We start from the raw sequence: 24,650 nt of genomic DNA, 5'->3' as shown, positions 1-24,650 counted from the left end.
AGAAACCAAAACATAAAACAGAAGCAAGATTATAACAAATTCAATAAAGACTTTAAAAACGGCCCACATTAAAAAAAAATAAGATCTTAAAAAGAAAATAACCCTGGAAACTACATATGACTTAGAGGATAAAAGGAACCTCCATGACTATGATGCTAGGAGCCCCTGAAATGTCATCAGGTTGCTGCTACAAAGAAGAGACATTAAAACAAAACAGAGATGGTATCTTTTTTGGTTGATGGTTGTAACTTATTCTGTCCTAGGCCAGTGCTGATGAATCAAAAGGGGAAGGGCATAATCTGACTCAGATGGAAAGTATTTATGGAACAGAACATAAAACACTTAACAGCCCCACAGTGTGCTGTCTTCAGCTCTCAGAATATGTTCCAGCCAGGATGTATTCAGAGGGCTCTTGGAATATTTCAAAGTAGTTCTCAGGGGTGGGTGGGAAGGGAATTCTTAAAGGTTCATCTTTTCCCATCATTTGAATTTTGCTGATGTTTGTTTTTAAATTCATTTGGCAGTTGCACTTTGTATAAGTGTGTTGACTGAGTGGCAAAGGCCGGGAAGGCCAGGAGGGGAGGGGACAGGACACACTCTGAACACACGGCAGAAAGAGGGCAGGTAGGGAGGGGTGAAGGGTAAGCCGTGCTCTCAAAGGGAGGGGAAAGACGAAATGACCATTTATGGGGCTGCTCCCCTGTACACGGCACAGGCTGAGAAGGTTTGCAGGTTTGCTGTAGACCATCAGCCCTCTTTCCCTCTGTTGTGTCGTTATAAGCCTGCCTGACCGTTCCAGGTGGCTTATTTTGGAACTTTAGAGAAGAGCAAAAGGAGGTGACGTCACCTCTCGCAATTTGCAAAGGCTATGGAGAAAAGACCAACGAGACCTGCAGCATGGTGCCAAGCAGGTGGCAGACCTGATTGCTGGTTCTCCCTCGTCCATGGGTGGTCAAAGCTGTTAGCGAGAGTCCCTCTCCTGAGGAGTGGAAATCGACACTTCTGTCACCTCTAACCAAGTTTCGCAGCCTTCTTACTTTATTTTTTATTTTTATTTTTTCATTTTATTGGAGTATAGTTGATTTACAGTGTTGTGTTAGTTCAGGTGTACAGCAAAGTGATTGTTATATATACATTCGTTTGTTTCCACCTCTTTGTATTATTATTTTTTAAATTATAACCCTCTAAAGAGCTTCTTAGACAGTTTTGTCCTTAAGACACCATCTCTGTTTTGTTTTAATGTCTCTTCTGCCATGAATTTTAATACCATAAATCTGTTTATATATTGTGGTCCTTCATAAACCATTGTAATTATCTAAAATTTTCTCATACCCCGAGGACCAATTTTTGCCCCGTTAGGAGCAGTAATGTCCCCACTGAAAATGCATGAGGAGAGGATCCCCTATTCTATGTTTTGAAAATACTGTATATCTGGAGTTTAAAATATCAGTGTGCTGTTACTAGTTGAAAACTTGCAGATTCCTTCTCTGTCCATTGACACAAGATAAGATAGGAAGGGAGGGAGAAAATGTTGATGGAACCCAAACACCTTCCAAGCATTTTCATCTCCATTATCTCATTTCTCCTCCTGAATCTGGAAGGCGAGTGTTTTTATTTCATGCTACATAAATTTTCCTAAGGTCACAGAACTAAAGGGGTATGCTTCTGCCTCTTTGATTTCACAACTCATGTTGTTTCCATTCAGTTACCTCTCTGGTGGCTCAGGTTCTCGGGGGTAATTATGGCCACACAGCCTGTGGTCAGAGCCAAACCTTGATGTGATCAGAGCCTGGCCCTGCCATCGCTGTGTTGTCATATGTGAAATTGTCCCTGCTAAGGGGATGTAACCCTGAAGTTGCTTTAAAACATACTGTTCAAAATGGGAACAGAAACACTGAATGCTCACCTGCAACCCCACAACCTTGGCAAATCCAGTGTTTCCAATTTTTTTAGTTTCCTTCCTCTTTCACCAATGGTAGACATAACTTTTTCCGAGTGGAAATTAGAATACTTCTCATGTGTTACAAGTTTTGGAGGGGCTTCTGTACTTTTCACAATAATCCTTTAATCCCTTGGATGGCTATATCATAATTTATTAAAGCATTTCCCTACTTTGAGCACTTAGGTTTCTTATGATTGTTTGTTATTATAAATAATGTTGTAAAGGACATCTTCATGTCCCTAGCCTTTTTGCTTCCTTTGAGTTATTTCTTCAGGATAAATCCCTGGTAGTCAGATTATACAAAGTATATGATCATTTCTAAGGCTCTTGAAAAATATTCCCAAGTTGTCCTTCAGAGGGGTTGTATTTTTGTCTTACAGTTACTCAAACTACACACTAATGTTTTAAAGCTTTGCTATTTTGGTAGGGGTAAAAAGTATTTCATGGCTGCTAGTGGCTGTTTCTGGAGAAGGCAATGGCACCCCACTCCAGTACTCTTGCCTGGAAAATCCCCTGGATGGAGGGGCCTGGTGGGCTGCAGTCCATGGGGTTGCTAGGAGTCGGACACGACTGAGCGACTTCACTTTCCCTTTTCACTTATATGCATGGGAGAAGGAAACGGCAACCCGCTCCAGTGTTCTTGCCTGGAGAATCCCAGGGACGGGGGAGCCTGGTGGGCTGCCGTCTATGGGGTTGCACAGAGTCGGACACGATTGAAGCCACTTAGCAGCAGCAGCAGCAGCAGCAGCAGCGGCTGTTTCTTTGCTAGCTTGTATATTATTCTAGAAGCCAAGGTTGTCCTTTGGGGCTGTTGTTAGCTTCACTTCATATAAAAACGATGATCCTTCTGGTTTCTCCTAGGTCTTCCTCCTCCAAGAGGTCTCAGTCTCCTACCAAAAAGTCAGACCACTCTAAATTTGACCTGGCAACCAATATTCCCAAGCTCAGAAGATGACTTTTATGTTGAAGTCGAGAGGAGATCTGTGCAAATGAATAGTGATCAGCAGAATATTAAAGTGCCAGGCAACTTGACTTCAGTGCTGCTTAACAACTTACACCCCAGGGAGCAGTACATAGTCCGAGCCAGAGTCAACACCAAGGCCCAGGGGGAATGGAGCGAAGATCTCATCGCTTGGACCCTTAGCGACAGTAAGTAACTTGTGCTGCCCCAGCCTTGCCTGAATGACGCTTGGTGGCCGCCACTTAGATTTAGCTCCCATCACTTCAAGTCTGCTTCTTAGAAACCATGACAGGTAGTTAGTTGTAAGTGGAGGCCAGTGAGTGCCCTCCCCCCAACACCTCAAATCATTTTAGTGACCCGCAATATATATGAATGCTCCATATGTTTGGACTAACAATAATTCAGGCAGACCTGTCCTACAATTTACCTTTCCTGTTTTTAAAAAAGTTTGTTTATTTTCGGCTCTCCTGGGTCTTCGTGGCTGTGCACAGGCTTTTTCTAGTTTCATTGAGCAGGGGCTACCCTCTAGCTGCGGGGTGTGGGCTTCTCATTGTGATGGCTTCTCGTTGCAGAGCGGGGTCTCTCATGGCTCGCCAGCTTCGGTAGTTGTGGCACACAGGCCTAGTTGCTCCACGGCGTGTGGCATCTTCCCAGACCAGCGACTGAACCCGTGTCCCCTGCACTGGCATGAGGATTCTTAACCTCTGGACCACTAGGGATCCCTACCTTTCCTTTCAGTGGAGTTATTTATTAAGCAGATGGTGATTCATTATAGATAGATGTCTCCTAATCTTAAAAGCCAGGGAACTTTGCTTGAAAATCTGCAAAACAGATAATCCTTAGCATTACGGTATATATTTGAGAGCAATAAAACAACTTTTCTTTCAAACTGCTCTTCGGGCTCTTCTCCATTCAGATTGTCCATTAAAAATTAGTTGGAACTTCTAGGGTTCCTTTGTAGTCTTGAAAGCTTTTTCATCAGGAACCAGAAAGTTCTATTTGATTCCCTGCCATAGAACTGTCTGTGCATTTCAGAGTCCTTGGAAAGACCAGGTGTTTCTGGGTCACACCAACTATCACTAACACTGGGATCCTGTGGTCTCTTGTCAACTGCCAGAGTCTGAGTTTCTCTTCTGTAGCTGAGCCTCCACTTCCCCAGTAACAGGTGTACAAACTGGCTCTGGGTTTCTCCAACCAGTCTCTTCTTGTATCAATAAAATGTGGAAGTCTCAACCATTTTGTCAGTGTTTAGGCATGTCTTCTTCATCTTTAAAAAAGTTCTGTGACAGAAGTTATAGGCCAGTACAGAGAATAATACATAAAAATCTACATTTCTACAACCCAGAATTAACAACTGTTAACATCTTGCCATCTTTGCTTTCAGCCTTTTTTGTGAAAGTAATTCCACAATACAGATATATCAAAATCCTCTTTGATCATCATCCCTACTCTAATTCTCTCCCTGTCTCCCCAGAGACAACCAAAATTCTGTTTGTTAAGCCAAGATTATGTTTGTTATATATCTTTCCATTCAATATTGTATAATTTTAATACATTAAGTATACCTATAAGTGTGCAGATGCATGCATACGCTTCATCTTGCTTTTGGTATATGTCTACTAAGTGCTTAACATATTTTCTAACAAGTGCTTAACAAGGATAGTTCCTATGGGCTGGTGGCTAACTGCAAACTAATAGGAATCCTTATTTCTTCTACTTGAATCTATTTCTTAAAAGCTGTGTGACCGTGGCCAAGTCACTTATTGTCTCCAGGCCTCAATACTAACAGTAAGATTGTTATGTGGAGTCAATGAGTTACAATACGAAAGGGCCTATGTAAATGTCAGCTCTCATAATCTTTGTTTTCCTCAGCATCAAGAAGAGTAGAATAGCAGTTTGTGGAGTAACAATTTCCGGGGTCTTAATTCAGTGTAAGGATGGCAAATATGTGATTTGTGTGTTGCCAGTTTCCCATATGTGGCCATGTTGTCAAGTCTGTGTTGAGTCCACCACAAACTGACTGGAGTTACCATCAGAGATAACATTGAGTAGCCATTCATGGTTTATGGGCTGACATTCATTCTCTCTTAAAAGCATAATAGTCAAAGAGATGGTAATGCATCGTAAGAAAAACATGTTTTTGTTTTTTTAATTTCTAGTTGTCCCTCCTCAACCAGAAAACATCAAGATTTTCAACATCACAGACTCTTCGGCTGTGATCTCTTGGACAATCCTGGATGGCTATTCTATTTCTGCTATTATCATCCGTTACAAGGTTCAGGGCAAGAATGAAGACCAGCACATTGATGTGAAGATCAAGAATGCCACCATCACCCAGTATCAGCTCAAGGGCCTTGAGCCCCAAACAGTTTACCAGGTGGACATCTTTGCAGAGAACAATATAGGCTCAAGCAATCCAACTTCTTCTCATGAACTGACGACTCTTTCTGAATCTCAAGGTTGGTAGAGTAGACAGGTATTTGCATATTATTATTTCTGGGGAGTACCAGAAAAGCCCCACTGTTTTAAGATATTTACTCCATATTCACATCTTGTGATACAATAGGCTTGTCCTTAATAGGCATCACCATCTCTAAAGAGGTCCTTAAGATGAAAATGCGCCTTGGAGGGATACCCTGTTGATCCATTTTCTATTATTAAGCCTTAAAGGAACTTAGCCCATCAGCAGTCCCCATCTAGCAGTTGAGAGTCTGAGGAATCTGAATGTGATTCTGTGGAAAAAGAAGACTAAGGACCCAGCTTAGTGGAGGAAGGCCTGTGCAGTGGTTCAATGGGAGGCTCCAGGAACCACACTCCATTCTTTCTCAAAATGAACTCTTCTTTTAACTTGGGTGATGCTATGCTATTCTGACTTGTCTTTTACTTTTTAGATCCAGGTTAGGATGGCTCTATGTCCATCACTAACCCCTACCTCAGAGAGAATAAGCTCTTTGAGACAGAGATCCTTCAGTGCCAAGCACAGGAGGCCAGTGTTTGTGCTTTTTTTAAATTGAAATACAGTTGATGTGCAATATTATGTTAGTTTTGAGGGCACTATGTAGTGATTTGACATTTGCATATATTATGAATGATCACCACAGCAAGGCTAGTAATTATCTGTCTCCAAACAAAGTTATTACAGTATTATTAGCCATATTCTATATGCTGTATATTATATCCCTGTGGCTTCTTTATTTCATAACTGGAAGGCTGTACCTCTTAATCCTCTCCAGTGTTTGTGGCTGGTAAAACCTGTTGAATGTAATTAGTGAACAAGGACACCACAGGTGGGAAGGGTTGAAGATTCTGGGAGACTTCCCTTTGAGGTTAGTCTGAAATTGCATGTCCTCACCCTCTGCACTGTACAGCTTGTTCAAGGGAATGTAGCTAGAGGGACTTGAGAAGGAATTGGTGATTTTTGCAAATTTATAATTCAGACCAGCCTATTTTTACAGAGAGTATCATAGCACTAAAAACTTCTTGGTTCTTTTGAGGGCTACCTAGGGCTTAAGAAATAAAATCCAACAAGCTCTGTTTTCAGTGCTGATTCTTTGGAATATGTTTGAAATATCCAAGGAATGTTGAGTCTGTAAATTACAGAGAATCGTAGTTTTCAGATGACAATCTTACTAAATGCATCATTTCTATAATTACTTGTGTTTTCATAGAACACATGCAGGCCCTAAATCCAAGCTACAAATAAAATACAAAGAGAAAAATTTAAAAACAAGATGTAACAAAACTAAAAACCCCTCACCATCCCATTTCAGACATCTCTTTATGCACACATGTGTGGAGATAGTGGGAAAGATAGCTAATCAAAAGAATAATTGTTGGATGAGATCATGCTGTACATGCTGCTTTTCATAAAAATACATTGAATTTAATTGTATTTTAATTTAAGCAAGGGAAAGAAGTGGAAGAGTTAAACCATAGTCTTTAATAGTCCATTTTGACCTGAGCCCTAAATTCAATAGTTTTTCTCTTTTCTCTATTCTTTCCTTCCTTCTTTGCTTCTCCCATTGGTATCCTCAGGTTGTTTTCAGCTCTTTAAAAGAACCCAAAGAAAAACCCAAATCAAAATATCTTACAGAGTCTGTGCTCTTAGCGTCATAGAGCTTGCAAGATTTTCTAGGTGGGGAAATTATTGTTCAGGGAAGTTTAGTTACTTTCCCAAAGTGATAGATATAGTTAGTCAGTCTCACTATTATGAGATAATATTCATCTGCTTGGGCCTGTACTTGGAAGTGAAAGTTGAACAAAGGGCAACAATTATTGATTAGCATCAGTTCAGTTCAGTTACTCAGTTGTGTCCAACTCTTTGTGACTCTGTGGACTGCAACACGCCAGGCCTCCCTGTCCATCACCAACTCCTGGAGCTTGGTCAAACTCACATCCAGCAAGTCGGTGATGCCATCCAACCATCTCATCCTCTGTCATCCCCTTCTCCTCCTCAATCTTTCCCAGCATCAGGGTCTTTTCCAATGAGTCAATTCTTCACATCTGGTGGCCAAAGTATTGGAGTTTCAGCTTCAGCATCAGTCCTTCCAATGAATATTCAGGACTGATTTCCTTTAGGATCGACAGGTTGGATCTCCTTGCAGTCCAAGGGACTCTCAAGAGTCTTCTCCAACACCACAGTTCAAAAGCATCAATTCTTTGGCACTTAGCAGCTTTGGTGATTAGCATGTTGACTTGTAAAAAGCCCTTTTGCACATTCCTTTGAACTTTTAACAGCCTGTGAGTCAGACTTGCCTCCAGTGAGTTCCAGACAATAACGGAGTAGCACTAGGTCACCTAGCAATTAGGTGGCAGGACTCAGGCTGCCATGATGTTCACATTACACTGTGACTTCTGCAAATGGTCGTGGCCTATCTCCCCATCTAGACTAACCTGCTGCTTCTCCTGCCTTCTGCTCAGCACCCGCAGACCTCGGAGGCAGGAAGATGCTGCTCATCGCCATCCTCGGCTCAGCGGGAATGACCTGCCTGACGGTGCTGTTGGCCTTTCTGATCATGCTGCAGCTGAAGAGGGCAAACGTCCAAAGGAGAATGGCCCAAGCCTTCCAAAATGTGGTAGTGTCTCATCTTCCAAGCAGTATTTTAAAGATATGGGTCAGAAAATTTACTTGTAAAGGAAGTATTTCCCTTAGGCAAGTTTCATCTTTTGTCTTCCATTATGAAATGGGAGATAACTAGCATGACTATATAAGTTCTTGTCCAATTCAGAACAATTCTGAGAGTGAAAAGGTTACTCTTAATAATTAAGCAGAAAACTAAGCCTAAAGCAGGATTACTGCCCCATCAAAAAGAGAATAGAGTCATCCTAGTGATAAGTCACCAGTGAGAGTAATCTTGCAATATAAACAACTGACCATTATTGTCAGTTGAAGGGCATGAGGGGAACCGTACCTCAGAGTGATAAGTCATGAATATTGATACTAGATCAATTTTCTTCACTTTTTTTTTAATTTCCAGTTTCCATTTTGTACTTCTAATAGTATCCCCCATATATATATGAATTATATCTACATGTGGATCGCCATCCCTGTGTACCCTTCAGTCTGCAGTCAGAGTTCATGGCACTCGGCACTACTTTTTTCTTTCATTTAGTAATTTTGACCAGTTGCAAGGGTTTACAAAGTCGTACTTTACTGACAGGCACCCCGTTTGAATCCTTGAGATAGTATAGCCTGAACATTTCTCTGTGATTTCGAGCTCTGTAAAATTAATCTGTACCCAACTTTACTGATTCTATATATGAAGCACTGAATACAGTTACGTATTCCAAATGAGGTAAATCTTCCTGATACGAGTCCCTGAGATGCCCTTCAGGCTGTCACTAGAGAGGAAGGTCCAGCAGGGGGTTAGACAGTGCTGGAGCTCATCATGGTACTGATGCTTTGTCCTGATACTGCCAGCAGTCACTGAAACTCAGGAGAAAAGGAGACACTATCTTGGGCTTGAGAGATTCTGAGCTTTAAGACAAGTGGGAGAGAGTGAGTAAGAGCCAAGGAGACCAAGATGAAGCTAGGAAAAAAGCTCTCACAGAGGCATGTCCTGTGACTTCTCCAAATAGATCTCTGAGTTCTTTACCAAACCAGAACTGAATAGCTGCTCATTTCACAGCAGGGTAGACCCTCAAGTGTGAGTAACTCAAGTGTGTGTTGTGACATACATGCTATTATCCTCCCCTCCCTCATCCCTGCAGGCATAACTAATCGATTGTAGCATGCTTTCCCACTGAGGCCTAGGATCATAGGCATGCAACTCTTTTGGCTGCCACTTCATCCAAGTGGGCCTATTGCTGCTGCTGCTAAGTCACCTCAGTCGTGTCCGACTCTGCATGACCCCACAGACGGCAGCCCACCAGGCTGCCCCGTCCCTGGGATTCTCCAGGCAAGAACACTGGAGTGGGTTGCCATTTCCTTCTCCAATGCATGAAAGTGAAAAGTGAAAGTGAAGTCTCTCAGTCGTGCCCAACTCTTAGCGACCCCATGGACTGCAGCCTACCAGGCTCCTCCGTCCATGGGATACCTATTAGATGAACCCTATTTCCATCTTCATTCTAGAATTGGGTATACTGTTTCTTTTTTTCACCTAGTGTGGGTACAAACCAGAAGGTATTATATACCTTAAAAATTATGAAAAATCCTGACACAAAACCATTATTTTTGTAGAGGGAAGAACCAGCTGTGCAGTTCAACTCAGGAACTCTTGCCCTGAACAGGAAGGCCAAAAACAACCCAGATCCTACCATTTATCCAGTGCTTGACTGGAATGACATCAAATTTCAAGATGTGATTGGGGAGGGTAATTTTGGCCAGGTTCTTAAGGCTCGCATCAAGAAGGATGGGTTACGGATGGACGCTGCCATCAAGAGGATGAAAGGTCAGTGCATGCCCCCATCAAGTCAGCATTTTACTAGGGTGGGGGGACAGTTTGACTTCCTGTTGAATCTTTCCTCTAAGGTCTCATATTCTTTTAAACAAAACATTGGCATGATGTTAGATGGAGCTGTCCTGTGCAGCTGAAGGTGATATTTCCTTTGAGGGTCAGGATGTAAACTTGAAGGCATGAGCTGTTTAGACGCCACTGTCTGGATTCACTGGGATGTGAGAACACAGACTCTCTGCCACACCCTGCTGACTTTCAAGAAGCGTTACTGTTTCTCTTAATGCAGTGGTTCTCAGCATTGATCACGCGTCCAAATCGCCTGGGAGACTTGTTAAAAAACAGACTCTTCAGCTCCACCCTATGGTTTCTGATTAAGCAAATCTGGCCCAGGGCCAGAGGGCTTGCATTTCTAATTAGTTCCCATGGGATGCTGAGTCTCAGAATTTGGAGACCACGCTTGGCAAATCACTATCTTCGTGCATTATCTACATCAGCTTTCCTGGAAATAGTTAGAAATGCATCTACTTGAGTTTTTCCTCCTTGCGGTTCTAATCTATTCAAATTTCTGGGGGTGATGCAGGGAAAAATTGGGGTCCCTAAACTTGCTCAGGGGCTCTTCTATACACTCAGGCTTAGAAACCATTGATCTATAGTCACAAAACTAGATCTTTTCCAGTTGTGTTCAAGACTGCTTAGGGCGCCCTCATTGAATAAGATCTTCCGAGAAAGCAGATTGACTTGTCCCCTGGCAGTACTAGCTGTCTTCTGTTGCGTGTGAAATGGCAGTTTACAGATGACTTGATTCTGAAGCTGCACTGTTGTTTTTACAGCACACAGGCTTGGCAAGTGATGTATTAGAGCCGGCAATGTAATTGCCGCTTTTATTGGGCAGCTCCATAATAAGGACTTGCTAAGGCTGCTGATGGGTTTTCCTTCTTCTTGACTGCAACATTAAGCCTAAGATGACAATTAACCCTAAATCTTATTAAGCCATCACTGCTTTCTGCATTGCTAGAAAACACATGTCAGGAAATGAACAAAACAAAATAAACACAGTATTATTTATGCTCAGAGACAGTAATGTTTCAAAACACACACACAGACACACACCCAGACAAACCCTACTAGAATCCAGAAATTCCTTTTCCTTTTCCAACTTTAGTCACAGGAGTTTTAGGAAGCAGTAAAAACGGTGAGAGGAGAGGGTGTAGAACTTTGTAGCATCAGTTTCTATGCTGATTGGGATCTGACCTGAGCTGATTGTCCATCTCATGTCCATGTAAAGAGGTAGAATAACTTAACAGCGCACCAGGGCAGAAAGTTTTGCAGGAAAAGTCATGTATGCTAAGAGGGCACTTACTGATGTGAACCAACAACCTATTACAAGGAGCTTTGCTTCTAAAATGTTCCTGAGGCATTGACCCTTAGGCTCCTGTGGTATAAACAGGGTACTAGACTTGGAATTGTTACTTGTCAGCCTCATGGGTCCCCTTAGCCCATATGAAACCTTCCCATAATTTTCAAGCATGGTCAGGCATGCACATGGCTACCAGCTCTCTATCACTCTTTCCCCCAATGTTATTTCTTCAAAAAGCAATCATAGCATACTGTCACCAACTCAAGGCTGACCAACCAGTTGCACATCAGCCAAAGAGTTTTCTCTTCAGCCTGACTGGTGATTCTGCCTCTGATCAAAGTGCTTATGGAGAGACAGAATGACAGGAACAGAAAGAAACGCAACTGTTTCCTGACTACGAAGCAACTTCTTTAAAAGTGTCATTGAAATTTAAATTTTTTCAGCAAGTCTGGCTTATGTGGGCTTCCCTGGTGACTCAGTTGGTAAAGAATCCACCTGAAATGCAGGAGACCTAGGTTTGATCCCTTCATCAGCAAGATCCCCTGGAGAAGGAAATGGCAACCCACTCCAGTATTCTTGCCTGGAAAATCCCATGGACACAGAAGCCTGGTGGGTTATAGTCCATGGCGTTGCAAAGAGTTGAACACAACTGAGCACAGTATTCTATTCTGGTTTATGTAAAAAGCAAAGTAAAATTATTATAATAAAGTAAGATGTGTTCACTACTGGCAATGTTTCACTAAAATTTTGGTGTTGTTCCTTGGCGTATTTGTCTCTGGAAAGCCAGGGTCTGAGAATGGACACAGCTCCATCTCAACCAGACCATTTCTCTGGATATCTGAGGGCTTCAGCAGTGGTTCTCAAACAGAGGTGATTTGGTTTCCAGGGGGGACACTTGGTGATGTGGGTACATTTTTGGTTGGGCTCCTGGTAACTAGTGGGTCAGGTCAGGGGGGCAGCTAAACATCCTCCTTGCCACAGGACAGCCCCCAACCACAAGAAGCATTGGCCCAAAATGTGGACAGCCAAGCCCCTGTGATAGAGCCACCTCTTCGATTTCGCTAACGTTTTCCAGACCCAGTGACAGCTGAGTGTACTTGAAGGTGATGGGGATCAGGGGGTACAGTTGTTTCTGATGAGGCATCACAGAAAGGGGTCACGACTCTTGACTTTCTTCCCAGAATACGCTTCCAAAGATGACCACAGGGACTTTGCTGGGGAACTGGAGGTTCTTTGTAAACTTGGACACCACCCAAACATCATCAATCTCTTGGGAGCGTGTGAACATCGTGGTAAGATGCTCTTTTCCTGTTTCTCCTGCCAGATTTTTTTAAAATAAGAAAGAAAATCAGGCACATTCCATATTGAAGTTAGGAAAGATAAGTCATCTAAGATTGCTACCTACTTTTTAAGTTGCAATTTCAGTCTGAATGTCTGGCCCCATGAATAGACTGTGCTGAGATGTGGAATGTTTTTGAAGGTGGGTCCCAAGGGTGAGTCTTTTGGCTTCTGATACAGTTCAATTAGTAATGCCCAAAGATACCCACAGCTCCTACATGCTCCCATCTTTGCTAATCCAGAGGTTTTCTCAGTCACTACTAGGTGGATGGAGGCTGCACTCTGTACCAGGAAAAGTGAAGTATGTTGGTTCTTCTTAGTTGACTTTTCATTCTCCCTCCAAACCCAAGTAACCAATACTCCAAATGTTAAATCTGTGAATGCCAATCATCTACTGTAATGGGAAAGGACTGGTGATACTTAGGTTAAACAAATAATAATAAGCCTATATCTAATAGTACTTTGTTTTTATCCAAAACAATTCCCTGTACAATTACATTGAAGCTTTCTTTACAACTATCCTATGTCACACATACCCTTAAGTTCAAATTATATTATTAATTCAAATGTTTATTGAGTATTTCCTATTGTAATGTGTGGAGTTAGCTGTGAATGAGTAGGTAATAAGAAACCTATGGATTTACCTCTGCATGCTACCTGGATTTGCAGCTCTAAATCCATGCTTACTCTTAATTTCTCATGGAAAAATTTACTCCAACGCAAAAGCTCCACATGGTAATTATTTGCAAACTTTACAACCTCTTGTTGACTTTGCAGCACAAATACCAACAATGGAAAAGAGACTACTTCCTTTTCCTCAATTTATTAAACTAAAAATACTGGTACTTCAAACAATATATCATTCTGTGATCCAATAAGGGTGTAATTCTAAAAGCCAGATAATGTCTCTTAGGTTAAATAATGAAGTAATGACACTTATTTTTGAGCAATTTCCTGAGAACAGTAATCAGCATGGGACAGCAGTAAATGAATGTTTAAAAAAAAAAAAACTTAGAGTGACAGAATATATGTCTTTTAAAAGTTTCCTCTATTGTCACATAGTTGGTTGATTGTTCAGTAAAGTGAGAAAATACCTTCATACCAGAATTGAGGTATATCTTTCCTTATAGTACAGCAGGATTCAGTGCTAGAAGCTTGCTTTTTTTTTTCTTTTTTGAGAATCCTCACTTTCTTAGGATATCTTTGAAGTTTAAATTCATTTGACATAAGAAGTATATACCAAATAATTCACTTTTAAAAAATAGTAAAAGAGAGCACTATACTTTCATTGGCTCCAAAGATGAATAATTGTTATCAAAGCAGATTTCATCTCATTCAAAAAAGAAAAGGGAGGAAACTATTTAGAATAAAACTAAGACAATGAACCATACTTTCCTCTAGGAAAAATTTTATTTTTTTCCTAAAAGGTTGACATTTCTGGTTTCTGTAAGCAAAATTGCAATCCCTGACACTAGATTTTGCTGACCAGTGATGCACTCAACAATCTAATGACTTAGTCTGGATTTTAGGAAGGAGCAGAAGTCAGGAGAGAGAGAAAGTTTCCTAGTCTGGGTCCTTCTGCTTTGGGTATTTAATCATTTGTTTGTTTTAAAAAAATAACCCCAGGAGAAGCTGGATTCATACTGGAATAACATGTCTGGCTCATATTAGGTTCTCAGTCAATACAGAATAAAAACTAAAAGGTGCTGTGGACTAGCTCTCCTCGGTCATCTGGAGCAGATGCTTTGGTTTCATTCTACCCGTGTTCCCCAGTGGGTGAAGCGCTCAGGGAGCCTGCTGTTCGGTAGGAGTGGAGAGGGGAAGCCCGAGTGCAGGCATGGCCCCCTTTTGCAGGAATGATGTCACTTGTTTCCCTCCTGTCCCCAGCATTACCCATATCGGTACCACTAGATGTGTTATTTTAAGATAAAATGGAATTTTATAAGCAGTCCCCGAGGACCAAAGCACATCTCAGAAATATCACCGGGGTTTAGGGCTACTGATAAGAGTGATGCTTCCTCCCTTGCCCCACAGGCTACCTGTACCTGGCCATTGAGTACGCCCCCCATGGCAACCTCCTGGACTTCCTGCGAAAGAGCCGAGTGCTAGAGACGGACCCCGCGTTTGCCATCGCCAACAGCACTGCCTCCACACTGTCCTCCCAGCAGCTTCTCCATTTTGCAGCAGATGTGGCCCGGGGTATGGACTACCTGAGCCAAAAACAGGTTTGTTCTGGGAACCTTGCTTTGAGCATCTTTCTTCCAAAATTTTCTCTGGTATCAGTTTAGATTTTTTTTTTCCCAGTTCACCTCTCTTCCTTAATTCCTTCTCAAACTCTCCCTAATTTTATTCTGTTTGTTAATATTCTATCTCGTTATATAGAAGTTCATGTTCCATGCTAATGGTGTGTTTATCTAGTGAATCTCATCATATGTATTTGGATGAGGTGCTTTCACTAGTATTAGCTTCAAGTAACTCCACATAACACACAAAGCAGAGGCCTTTCATGGTCATTGGAATATTGCATGATCTGGTGCTTCCTCCTGAAATGCTCCTCCAAAGACCTGTGGGTCGTTTGGCAGAATCCACTCACTGAACATTTAGAAGAGGAACTAAAGGAAACTGGATTCTGGTAGCTTTTTAAAAACACTTTTTCATACTGTCGTCTAGATTTCCCAAAGCTCCTGCTCTTTGTGCAAACAAAATGAAGTGAAAAAGCAAATATGATGCTGAAAATATGACTTTTTTTTGTTTTTTTAATTTCAGTTTATTCACAGGGACCTAGCTGCCAGGAACATTTTAGTTGGTGAAAACTACGTAGCCAAGATAGCCGATTTTGGATTATCCCGAGGTCAAGAAGTATATGTGAAAAAGACGATGGTAAGTTCAGATGTTGATGAGACCCTTTCAGGGGCACCCTTCCCTGTCCTTAGGTTGCTTCTCTTAGAATTCCATCCTTCTGTGCTGCTGGAGGCCCCTGACCATTTCTGCCATTTCATAAGGCCTCAGCCCAGCAAATGTCCATTCTCAGTTTTGATACCTAAAATGTCTGGAGGGTCTGTATTTACCAGTGAAGAAGGCTCTGTCACACGTGGTGAAGTTGTTGAACATGCAAGCCTCGTGCTGGAGGGGCTGGGGTCCGTATCCAGCACAGACCCCCAAGTCTGGTCTCGTTCAGCATCTTCTGGGGAGCTCCCACAGTCCCCTTTTACACAGCAAATATAGGATGAGGGGAAAAAGACGTTTAACCTACTTTCTAAAACATTCAAGAAGTGAATCAACGAGGTTTCCTAAGTCACAAGGATGCTCTAGAAAGAAACTCATGAGTTGTAAATGCTCGTATAAGAGTTCCCTCTTTTCTGAATGTTCTCTGCTCATTCGTCAGTTCAGTCACTCAGTCATGTCCGACTCTTTGCAACCCCATGGATGGAAGCACACCAGGCCTCCCTGTCTGTCACCAACTCCTTGAGTTGGTGATGCCATCCAACCATCTCATCCTCTGTCATCCCCTTCTCCTCCTGCCTTCAATCTTTCCCAGCATCAGGGTCTTTTCAAATGAGTCAGTTCTTCGCAGCAGGTGGCCAAAATATTGGAGTTTCAGCTTCAGCATCAGTCCTTCCAATGAATATTCAGGACTGATTCCTTTAGGATGAACTGGTTGTATCTTCTTGCAGTCCAAGGGATCCTCAAAAGTCTTCTCCAACACCACAGTTCAAAAGCATCAGTTCTTCGGTGCTCAGCTTTCTTTATAGTCCAACTCTCACATCCATACATGACCACAGGAAAAACCATAGCTTGCTCATTCATCAAGCCCCCATCAAATACACTTTCACCTAATGATATCTAGCCTCCCAAGTAGCCAAATTTTACCTTCAAATAAAAGATCCCAGGGGAGCCTCACAGTGTTAGCAGAGAGAAGCTGGACTTGTTATGCTCTTGTTGCCCACCTGGAATCATAAAGCCCTGGAAATGCCACATCCCTGGACATTAGCTGGGCTTTCAACATGCCACCACCCTCTGCTTTCCCTGCAGTTGGGCAGTGCAGGGTGTTGGGGCTGACGCACCCTATAGTCTTTGCACGTGTTGGGTAGGTCTCTCTGATGGCATGGCTCTCCCAGCACTACTTGGGCTCAGCTTTCTTGGGATGACTCCAGTTCTTGTAACATATAGAGAGAGTCTTTTTACTTTTGTAGATATCAAATTGCCTCCTAGCAAGGCTCAAGCTTCTGTATTTATCCTCAAGCCTAGGTTTCCTTTCTTTTAAATATACTTATTTAATTACTGACAAGATAACACAGAAACAATATTCAAGAATGGTTTCAAGAGGAAATGATCCACAGTTCACAACCTTGACACAATTTATTTTTACTCTTTTCCTTCCACAAGCATACAGTCTTTTCCATAGTTATGATCACAGTGAACTTAATCGTTTTGGAACTTTCCACTCCCTTTTTTGATGAGGGTTTGAAGTGGGCGTCCTTTGGTTCTTAGAGAGTACCATGCCCCTTGTCCTTGATACTTACTGACATCAGCACCTCAGGAAGTCTCCCGTGACTCCCTGAAGGTTGGCTGCCAGGCAACAGTTTTTTCCCTAAACTTTTCAGATTCGCCCCTCTCAAAGCAGACCTTTCTCTGGAAAGTGGCTGGGCTGGTCTTACAGAAGCAGGACCCACCACTCATCCATCTGCTCCAGCTCTCCCCATTCCTCCTGGGCCACATGGGACCCTCTTATTTCCACTACAGAATCTCTCGCCTTCCTTCACTCTGGGGTTGGGATGCCGTGAAGAGGGAGTGCCACACGCATGCTAAGTCACTTTAAGTATTAGTATTAGTCGCTCAGTCGTGTCCAACTTTTTGCGACCCCATGGACTATAGTCCAGCAGGCTCCTCTGTCCATGGGATTCTCTAGGCAAAAATAGGAGTGGGTTGCCATTTCCTCCTCCAGGGGACCTTCCCAACTGTACATAGAGACTTCATTAATGTGCATTAGAGGATACCCCAGGTTAACTGTCATAGAAAACTGTCTCTTGAGCCTTTAAATTCTATACCAATTCTACACCTCCAGTTGGCCAACTGTTTGTTTCTTTAGCCGTGTCTAACTCTTTGTGACCCTATGGATTGTGGCCCGCCAGGCTCCTCTGTCCATGGGGTTTTCCAGGCAAGAATACTGGAGTGAGTTGCCATTTCCTACTCCAGGGGATATTCCTAACCCAAGGATTGAACCTGTGTTTCTTATGGCTCCTGCATTGGCAGGTGGGTTTGTTACTACTAGTGCCTCCTGGGAAGCCCTGTGGTGATGAGAAGAGGTTAACACAGTTTAGCTCCATAATCCTACCCATTTACTTTGGTTACTTGCCTCAGTACCCCAAGGCTAAGGTTGGTTTGCTTGACATTTCATAAAGGTCAGGGATTTCTGTATCTTATGGGGTTAGGGGAAATGCTTAGAGGGGCGGAGCACTGGTTAGGGCTCTAGTGTATCTCCCAGTGGAAGGGCAAAGCGTTCAGTAGCAGCATGGCGTCTGGGGAGGAAAAGGACTTGGTGAAGGTAGGGGAAGGAAAGAGAAGGGATTGGAGAGAAGCAAGCTCCCAGCAAGAAGGGTGCAACGTAGCACATTACCAACAGAGGGCAGAGTGGCTACTCTCTGGCTTACTACGGAAGTCAGAGATTGTCGATTCCTAGATTGTCTGGGAAACTTTTAAAAAGACAGGTGCCAAGTCCTACCACTTAGATATTTTGATTCAGTTATTGTAGAGAGAGCATCCTGCATTAGTTTTTTACTTCTCCCAGGGCGATTCTAGTACTGGAAGTGTTGCAAAATAATGTACTTAAGTGATTTGGGGTTTTACTACCATTGATTAATCTATTGATCCCCTCAGCGTGGATTTATTTATTACTACAATGTTTCAGCTTGTGCTGGGCTTGGGGATAATATTAAGACACAGTGTTCTCCCTCAAAGAGCTCAGAGACACATAACAATCAACTGTAATGGTGGAGAAGGCTGAGAAGGAGGAAAGTGCAGGTCCCTCGGGAGCTCAGAGGACGCACAGTGAAGCTTTCCAGTAACTGTGACACAGATACTGGAGGCGTGAGGATGAAGTGCAGGACCTGGTGGATGCAGTGTATATATAAGAACCGAGAGGCAGAGGAAAGCACCAAACTTTGGGGAATTAAGAAAGTCAGTTATGAAAAAAAGAAACTCAATATGACTAGGGGGTGATGCAAAAAAGAGGAAGAGTTAAAACTCAAGGCTGGAGGAGGAGGTGGGGATAAGGTCTTGAAAGCTTTGGATGCCAGCTTTTGGAGATTCAGCTAAGGACTGGGGATGTTGTAACCAGAGTGATAGTACAGAATTTTAAGGACAGGAACCACATGTTTGGGTTCGCCATTTAGAGTGAGTGTGGTGCAGAGAACAGGTCATTAGGGAGTGGAATCAGAGGCGGGGAGATGAGCGGAGAGGTGGTTGTCAGCAGGCAGGTGGAGATGGTGGTGGCCTGAACCGAGGTGACAGCAGCAGGGACAGACAGATGTGGACATATCAGAGCGGTCACACAAAGAATGGAAAGGCGTGCATGGAAATGAACAACTAGGAGATACGGGGTCAGAGGCCAGCAAGCGGGAGTACATGAGAGCAGGGGCCAAACAGGAAATGCAGACAGCTCTTCCCATCCCCCAGTGTGAAGGAGAAGAGAGTGACAGGTGGCAGGTGGAGGCGAGGACATAGAAGGGAGCAGATGTTGAAGAGAACACAGCATGTAGACGTGAGGAACGTCCCTGGTCTGCATTGGTAGAAGTCATCACCACATAGCTGACTCACATGCACTCTCTGCCCTTTGGCCTGAAGTGCTCTTTCCTCCCCCATCCACCTGGTGGTACCTACACATCTTCTAGAACTGAACTCGTGTGTCTCCTCCCCTGGAAACCCTTCCAGCCTCTCCTCCAGGCTTTTGGTCTCCTCCCACCACCTCAGGCTTTCCCACATTATAGCCTAATCCTCAGTTCCTATGCCCATCTCTCTTTTCAAACCTCTGAGCACCTCTGACAGCCACGAAGTGAATAATTGTATGACCACTGAAAGGACACACACATACACACACACATCATTTTTCTTTACATGAAACTGTGGTAGTAACCCCTTGAGGTAAGTGGAGCTTACATAATTTGCAGGACTTTGAACTTAAAAAAACAGACTTGTGGGTGGGACATGCAAAAATATCCCGACTCTGCCATGCCTTCTGTCTGGGGACCTCCCTGAGAACTGGGGTGAGCCCCCCCAGCTTCAGGCCACCGATGAGCCTTGGGAAGGGGCCCCTGTTGAGCCTAAGCAGCCTCTTACATTGTATTCTCCAGGGAAGACTCCCCGTGCGCTGGATGGCGATCGAGTCACTAAATTACAGTGTGTATACGACCAACAGTGACGTGTGAGTAAGCCTCTCACTGCTGAGGGATTTTTTTTTTTTTTTTTTTTGGACCCAGAAAAATATCCATTTGACAAAGGTTTTGAAGAGAAGCAGGAATATTGCATCCCTCTGTGGAATAAAGCTAATCACTAAGCCCAGGAAATAAATTAACAGACTGAACGAAGCCACAGAGGAAATGATTTCCCCTGATGGCAGGCTTTGGGTTTATTTCTGCACGTCGGGGAGTGACTTCAAGTGGTTAATTCTTTATTTCCTTAAGAGTCAGGGGCATCCTGGCCTTCCTGTGACTCCGTTGCCCAGACTGTCTTCGGCACAAGGACCTAGATCCGAGGAGGTGGCCCAGAGTAGCTGCTGGGGGTCGGAAGTGTCAGGGACAGAAGGCAGTCACACATGCTAAGTCACTTCAGTCGTGTCCGACTCTGTGCAACCCGACGGACTGTGGCCCACTTGGCTGCTCTGTCCATGGGATTCTCCAGGCAAGAGTACGGGAGTGGATTGCCATGCCCTGCTCCAGGGGATCTTCCCGACCCAGGGATTGAACTCACAACTTTTATGTCTCCTGCACTGGCAGTCAGGTTCTTTACCACTAGTGCTACCTGGGAAGCCCCACAGAAGGCAGTCAGTAGGGCCCATCTCCGTTTGCAGCCTGCGTGACGAGTCTCAGGCTGGTGGCAGGGGAGGAAGTTTTGGGATTGAGACCTGAGCCCTCTTGCCCACATTCCCTATTTTCAGGAGGAAGAACAGGCCCAGAGGGTTGGGTTGACTCATTTGGGGGTGGGGTGGGGGGAGAGTTGTTATGCCTGGGGATGGGGGGAGGTTGGGCGGTGACTGTGTTCTCTCTGTGTGCCTTCATGTCATCTCTGTGTAACTTTGAGGCAGAGATGGGTGTCCTCACTTTTGGAAGAATACAGTCAGAGGCCTCAGCAGTTCCAGTCACTTGTCCCATGTCACACAGAGATGAGATCGGATGCAAATCTGTCTGGCCTAGAACCCCCTGCTTTCTGTAGTGTCAGCCTGCATTCTCTACCTAAAGCAAGTGGGGGCTTTGCCAGTGTTCCCGTTACAATCCTTCCATTGGCCAAAGGGGAGATAAACACACGCTCTGTGTAAGACCCAATCCTAGGAAAAAGACATGGAACTTGCCCTCTTCTGACCTAGAGTCAGTTGCCCCAGCTCTGGGGGCAGAACGCTGACTGGCCAACGCGTGCGCTGATTACTGTTTTCTCTTTCATCCCTTCTGCAGATGGTCCTATGGTGTGTTACTGTGGGAGATTGTGAGCTTAGGTGAGTATCCTTGTCCACCTACCAGGTGAAGCTCTGCACAAACGGAGTGGGCCCCCCCTGTGCTCCTTCACCATCTCCTTTCATGGGTAACATTCGGATTCGGTGCTGACAGATGCCACTTGGGAAAAGAACCTTGCGGGTTTCCTGCATGAGTGTGTTTATCCCCATGGCTCTCTTTGTGAAAGCCCAGTGTCTAAAGTCACATTTAACACTGATGACCTGGTAGCCAAGAACTTCATTCTAAGTTGTCTCCACGTGTGCACAGATGTCATAAAGCTGTTATAAGTTTTCTTCTGCAACTTTAAGACAGTATATTGTACTGCTACGACAAGTCACATTTTCAAAGGCCATTTATTTTTAAATTGTATTAAAGTATAGTTGATTTAAAGTTAATTTCTGCTGTACAAAGGTGACTCAGTTTTATGTATGTGTGTACATAATTTTCCATATTCGCTTCCCTTATGGTTTGTCACAAGATATTAAATATAGTTCCCAGTGCTATACAGCAGAACCTGTTGTTTATCCATCCTATATGTAATCGTTTGTTTCTGCTGATTCCGAGTTTCCATTTCTTCTCTCCCCCATCACTTTTCCCCCTTGGCAATCACAAGTCTGTCCTCTGTGAGTCTGCTTCTGTTTTGTAAATAAGTTCATTTGTCATATTTTAGGTTGCACGTGAGTAATACGGCAGTTGTCTTTCTCTTTTTGACTTATTTCACTTAGTAGGATAATCTCTAAGCCCATCCATAGTGTCACAAATGGCATTATTTCACTCTTTTTGATGGCTGAGTGATATTCCTGTGTGTGTGTGTATACCACATCTTTTATCCATAAATGGACATTTAGATTGTTTCTATGACTTGGCTATTGTAAACAGTGCTGCTATTAACAAAGGGATGCATGTATCTTTTTGAATTACACTTTCATCTGGATATATGTCAAAAGCCATTTAATACCATGTGAAAATGTATATGCCAAAAAGCAGAAAATTTTCACATAAGCCATAATTTCAGTTTTATAAATATCACACATAAAAAAAAACTGGAAAGACCATACAGGATTTTTTCAAAGTAGTTTTTTCATTATTTTTGTACTTTCCACAATAAAAATATATTGCTTTTCTAGTTAACATTGGGATGGTAACTATGATAGATAAAATAGGAATTGCATTATGTAAATACAGATTCCAATTGGGAAAAAGATCCATGTCATTGGTACACTGGTACCATGGCAAGAGACATGCTGCGTGTAGACAGACTTGGGGACGAGCAAGGGCCAGAAGGAAGCAGTGGCCGCACGGGGGCACGGTCTGTAGCCAAGTCCAGCTGTGACGTGCAGTGGGTTTGCCCCAGAGGATGACGACTCTGGGTGCTTATCGTTGCTTGACTCACGCCCCTCTTCCAGTCCCTTGGCTGTAGAGCCCCAGGGCAGGAGACAGTGCCTTCTGCATCCAAGGGGGGCTCAGGGCGCACCGTTTCCTGTCTTCCAGGCGGCACCCCTTACTGTGGGATGACGTGTGCAGAACTCTACGAGAAGCTGCCCCAGGGCTACAGACTGGAGAAGCCGCTAAACTGTGACGACGAGGTGTAAGTCAGGCCTCCCTCAGGGCCATTCTGTCCTAAGCTCCCCTCTGTATGTTTCCTGAACTGACTGTAATGAAGCAGCTATCTGATACATACAAATATGTATGTATGTGTACACACACAAATCCCAGTCAGAAACAAGAGTCTATGTGTCTAGGGGGACATTTCCCTCAGAAAACTCAAGCAAGATTTTTGAGTTCAAGATTTCAGAACCTTGAAACTAAGACTGTTAAGCAATGGGCAGGAAATAAAGAGTTTTCCAGGCATAGAAATTCAGGTGGAATTTAAAGTGGTGATTCTTGGCTGAATCTTAAGGTTGAAATGAGAAGGGGAAACACATACAGAAAAGATTTGTATGAATAATTTATGAATTTAATTATAATCTATGAATACATGTATTCATAAATTCATGAAATTATCCATGAATAAATGTATGAAACCTTGAGACTAACTTTGACGGTAGAGATTTCAGAGCAGTTACACTAAAGAAGATAAGCTTTTCTTTATAAAAGCTTGCTTCTAAAGGGCTTATTTTCCAGGAATATATATTCTTATTCCTGGAAAGAATGCTTCTCTAGTGATGTTGCCATTCCCAGAACCAACTGATGTCGTTGCTGCCTAAATGACATAATATGAAGAGTGCAAGGCTCTAGGCTGAACAAGGAATTGATTGTCCAAACCAAGCCACTTCTAAGAGTGGATGAGGGTAAAATATAAACCTAGACCATCGTGGGAAAACCTGAATGCACTCAAGCCATCACTGGACCAAGTCCCTGAATCCCACCTTTAAGGAGTGATGTTTTCACTGCTTTAACTCACTTAGGAAACTTCTGTTAAAGGATAAAGTCTTCTAGAATCTCTACCACCCCAGGCTGATAGCTGAGAGCCTTTTGTGCACTATGGTTGCCAGTGAGAAACCAGCCTGTTAAGCATGTGAAATCTTGAGCCCCGCTCTCGGACATGACTCTGTAAATCTGGAGTGGGTCCCAGGAATCCACGTTTTAACAATACAGGTAGTTCTGGCCACACTGGAGAAAGACCTTAGACTAGCACTTCGTAAACTGTGTTTGTGGAATGTGTGAGACATAAATTAATAACACAAGGGGAAAGAGTTCTGTGATCAGTTGTGTTTGGGAAGCTTCTATGTTAAACCTGGTTTAAAAGGTTGTTGGTTTTTACTAGAATGACTTCACGATTTCACAAAGTCAGTCACTAAGAGGGAGGTGTGATAGGTAGCATTTTGCAAATTTATTTGCGCACAGAGCCAGCTTTTAGAAATGAAACACTGACACTTTGAGAGATGTAATACTCTGAGGGAAAGCCTACCCTAGACACACAACTCAGTTCTTCCCAGATGATCAGGATAGCTGAGACCAAGATCTCTTGGGAATGGTACCCAAAGTAGGCACTAGATCCACTGGGAGAAGAAAGGAGATGTGGCTGGGGAGGCGGGAGGCCTCCTAGAACCTTCCTAGCTGTAGTACTTCTGTCCTCTGCTGGCTAAGCGAGATGACCATGCATTGTGTGGCTACATTCTCTTTTATTCCAAACCCTGCACCTGGCTGTGCCCAGGACTAAAGCACAGTTGGACACTAAACACTCTGTTTTCAAAGGTATGATCTCATGAGACAGTGCTGGCGGGAGAAGCCTTATGAAAGGCCCTCATTTGCCCAGATCCTGGTGTCCTTAAACAGGATGTTAGAAGAACGAAAGGTGAGTATGGAACTCAAGGCGTGGGTTCTTTCATTGGAATTCCTCATGTGTCCATTGTGGTTAATAGTGGATACAGGTCAGCAGGTTCTTTTGAACCAACCTGAGGTGCTACAGGGCCATAAAAGATGCAGACTCAACTTTGAGAAAGTTACAATT

At 43.3% G+C, this 24,650-nt stretch overlaps 1 protein-coding gene across 4 annotated transcripts in view; it reads left to right on the top strand.

Moving 5' to 3' along the window:
* Positions 1–24,650, top strand: part of TEK (TEK receptor tyrosine kinase) — a 106,067-nt gene that overhangs the window by 79,342 nt on the left and 2,075 nt on the right. For 3 of the 4 annotated variants that reach the window (XM_086414907.1, XM_086414906.1, XM_086414909.1), the window contains 11 exons: positions 2,804–3,091; positions 5,063–5,362; positions 7,824–7,978; positions 9,583–9,793; positions 12,338–12,448; positions 14,529–14,719; positions 15,261–15,374; positions 19,844–19,914; positions 21,158–21,198; positions 22,688–22,784; positions 24,395–24,494. In XM_086414907.1, coding sequence (XP_086271033.1) covers positions 2,804–3,091; positions 5,063–5,362; positions 7,824–7,978; positions 9,583–9,793; positions 12,338–12,448; positions 14,529–14,719; positions 15,261–15,374; positions 19,844–19,914; positions 21,158–21,198; positions 22,688–22,784; positions 24,395–24,494 — 1,679 coding nt within the window. The remainder of the gene's footprint in view (positions 1–2,803; positions 3,092–5,062; positions 5,363–7,823; positions 7,979–9,582; positions 9,794–12,337; positions 12,449–14,528; positions 14,720–15,260; positions 15,375–19,843; positions 19,915–21,157; positions 21,199–22,687; positions 22,785–24,394; positions 24,495–24,650) is intronic. The other variant, XM_086414908.1, reaches the window with a different exon arrangement.

Source organism: Bos grunniens, chromosome 8 (assembly GCF_055505025.1).
Source record: "Bos grunniens cultivar Pamir isolate PY7600 chromosome 8, Bosgru_T2T1.0, whole genome shotgun sequence".
In the NCBI taxonomy this organism is placed as follows: domain Eukaryota; kingdom Metazoa; phylum Chordata; class Mammalia; order Artiodactyla; family Bovidae; genus Bos; species Bos grunniens.
The sequence above is the reverse complement of the archived record's forward strand: the minus strand, read 5'-3'. Positions and strand labels throughout refer to the sequence as shown.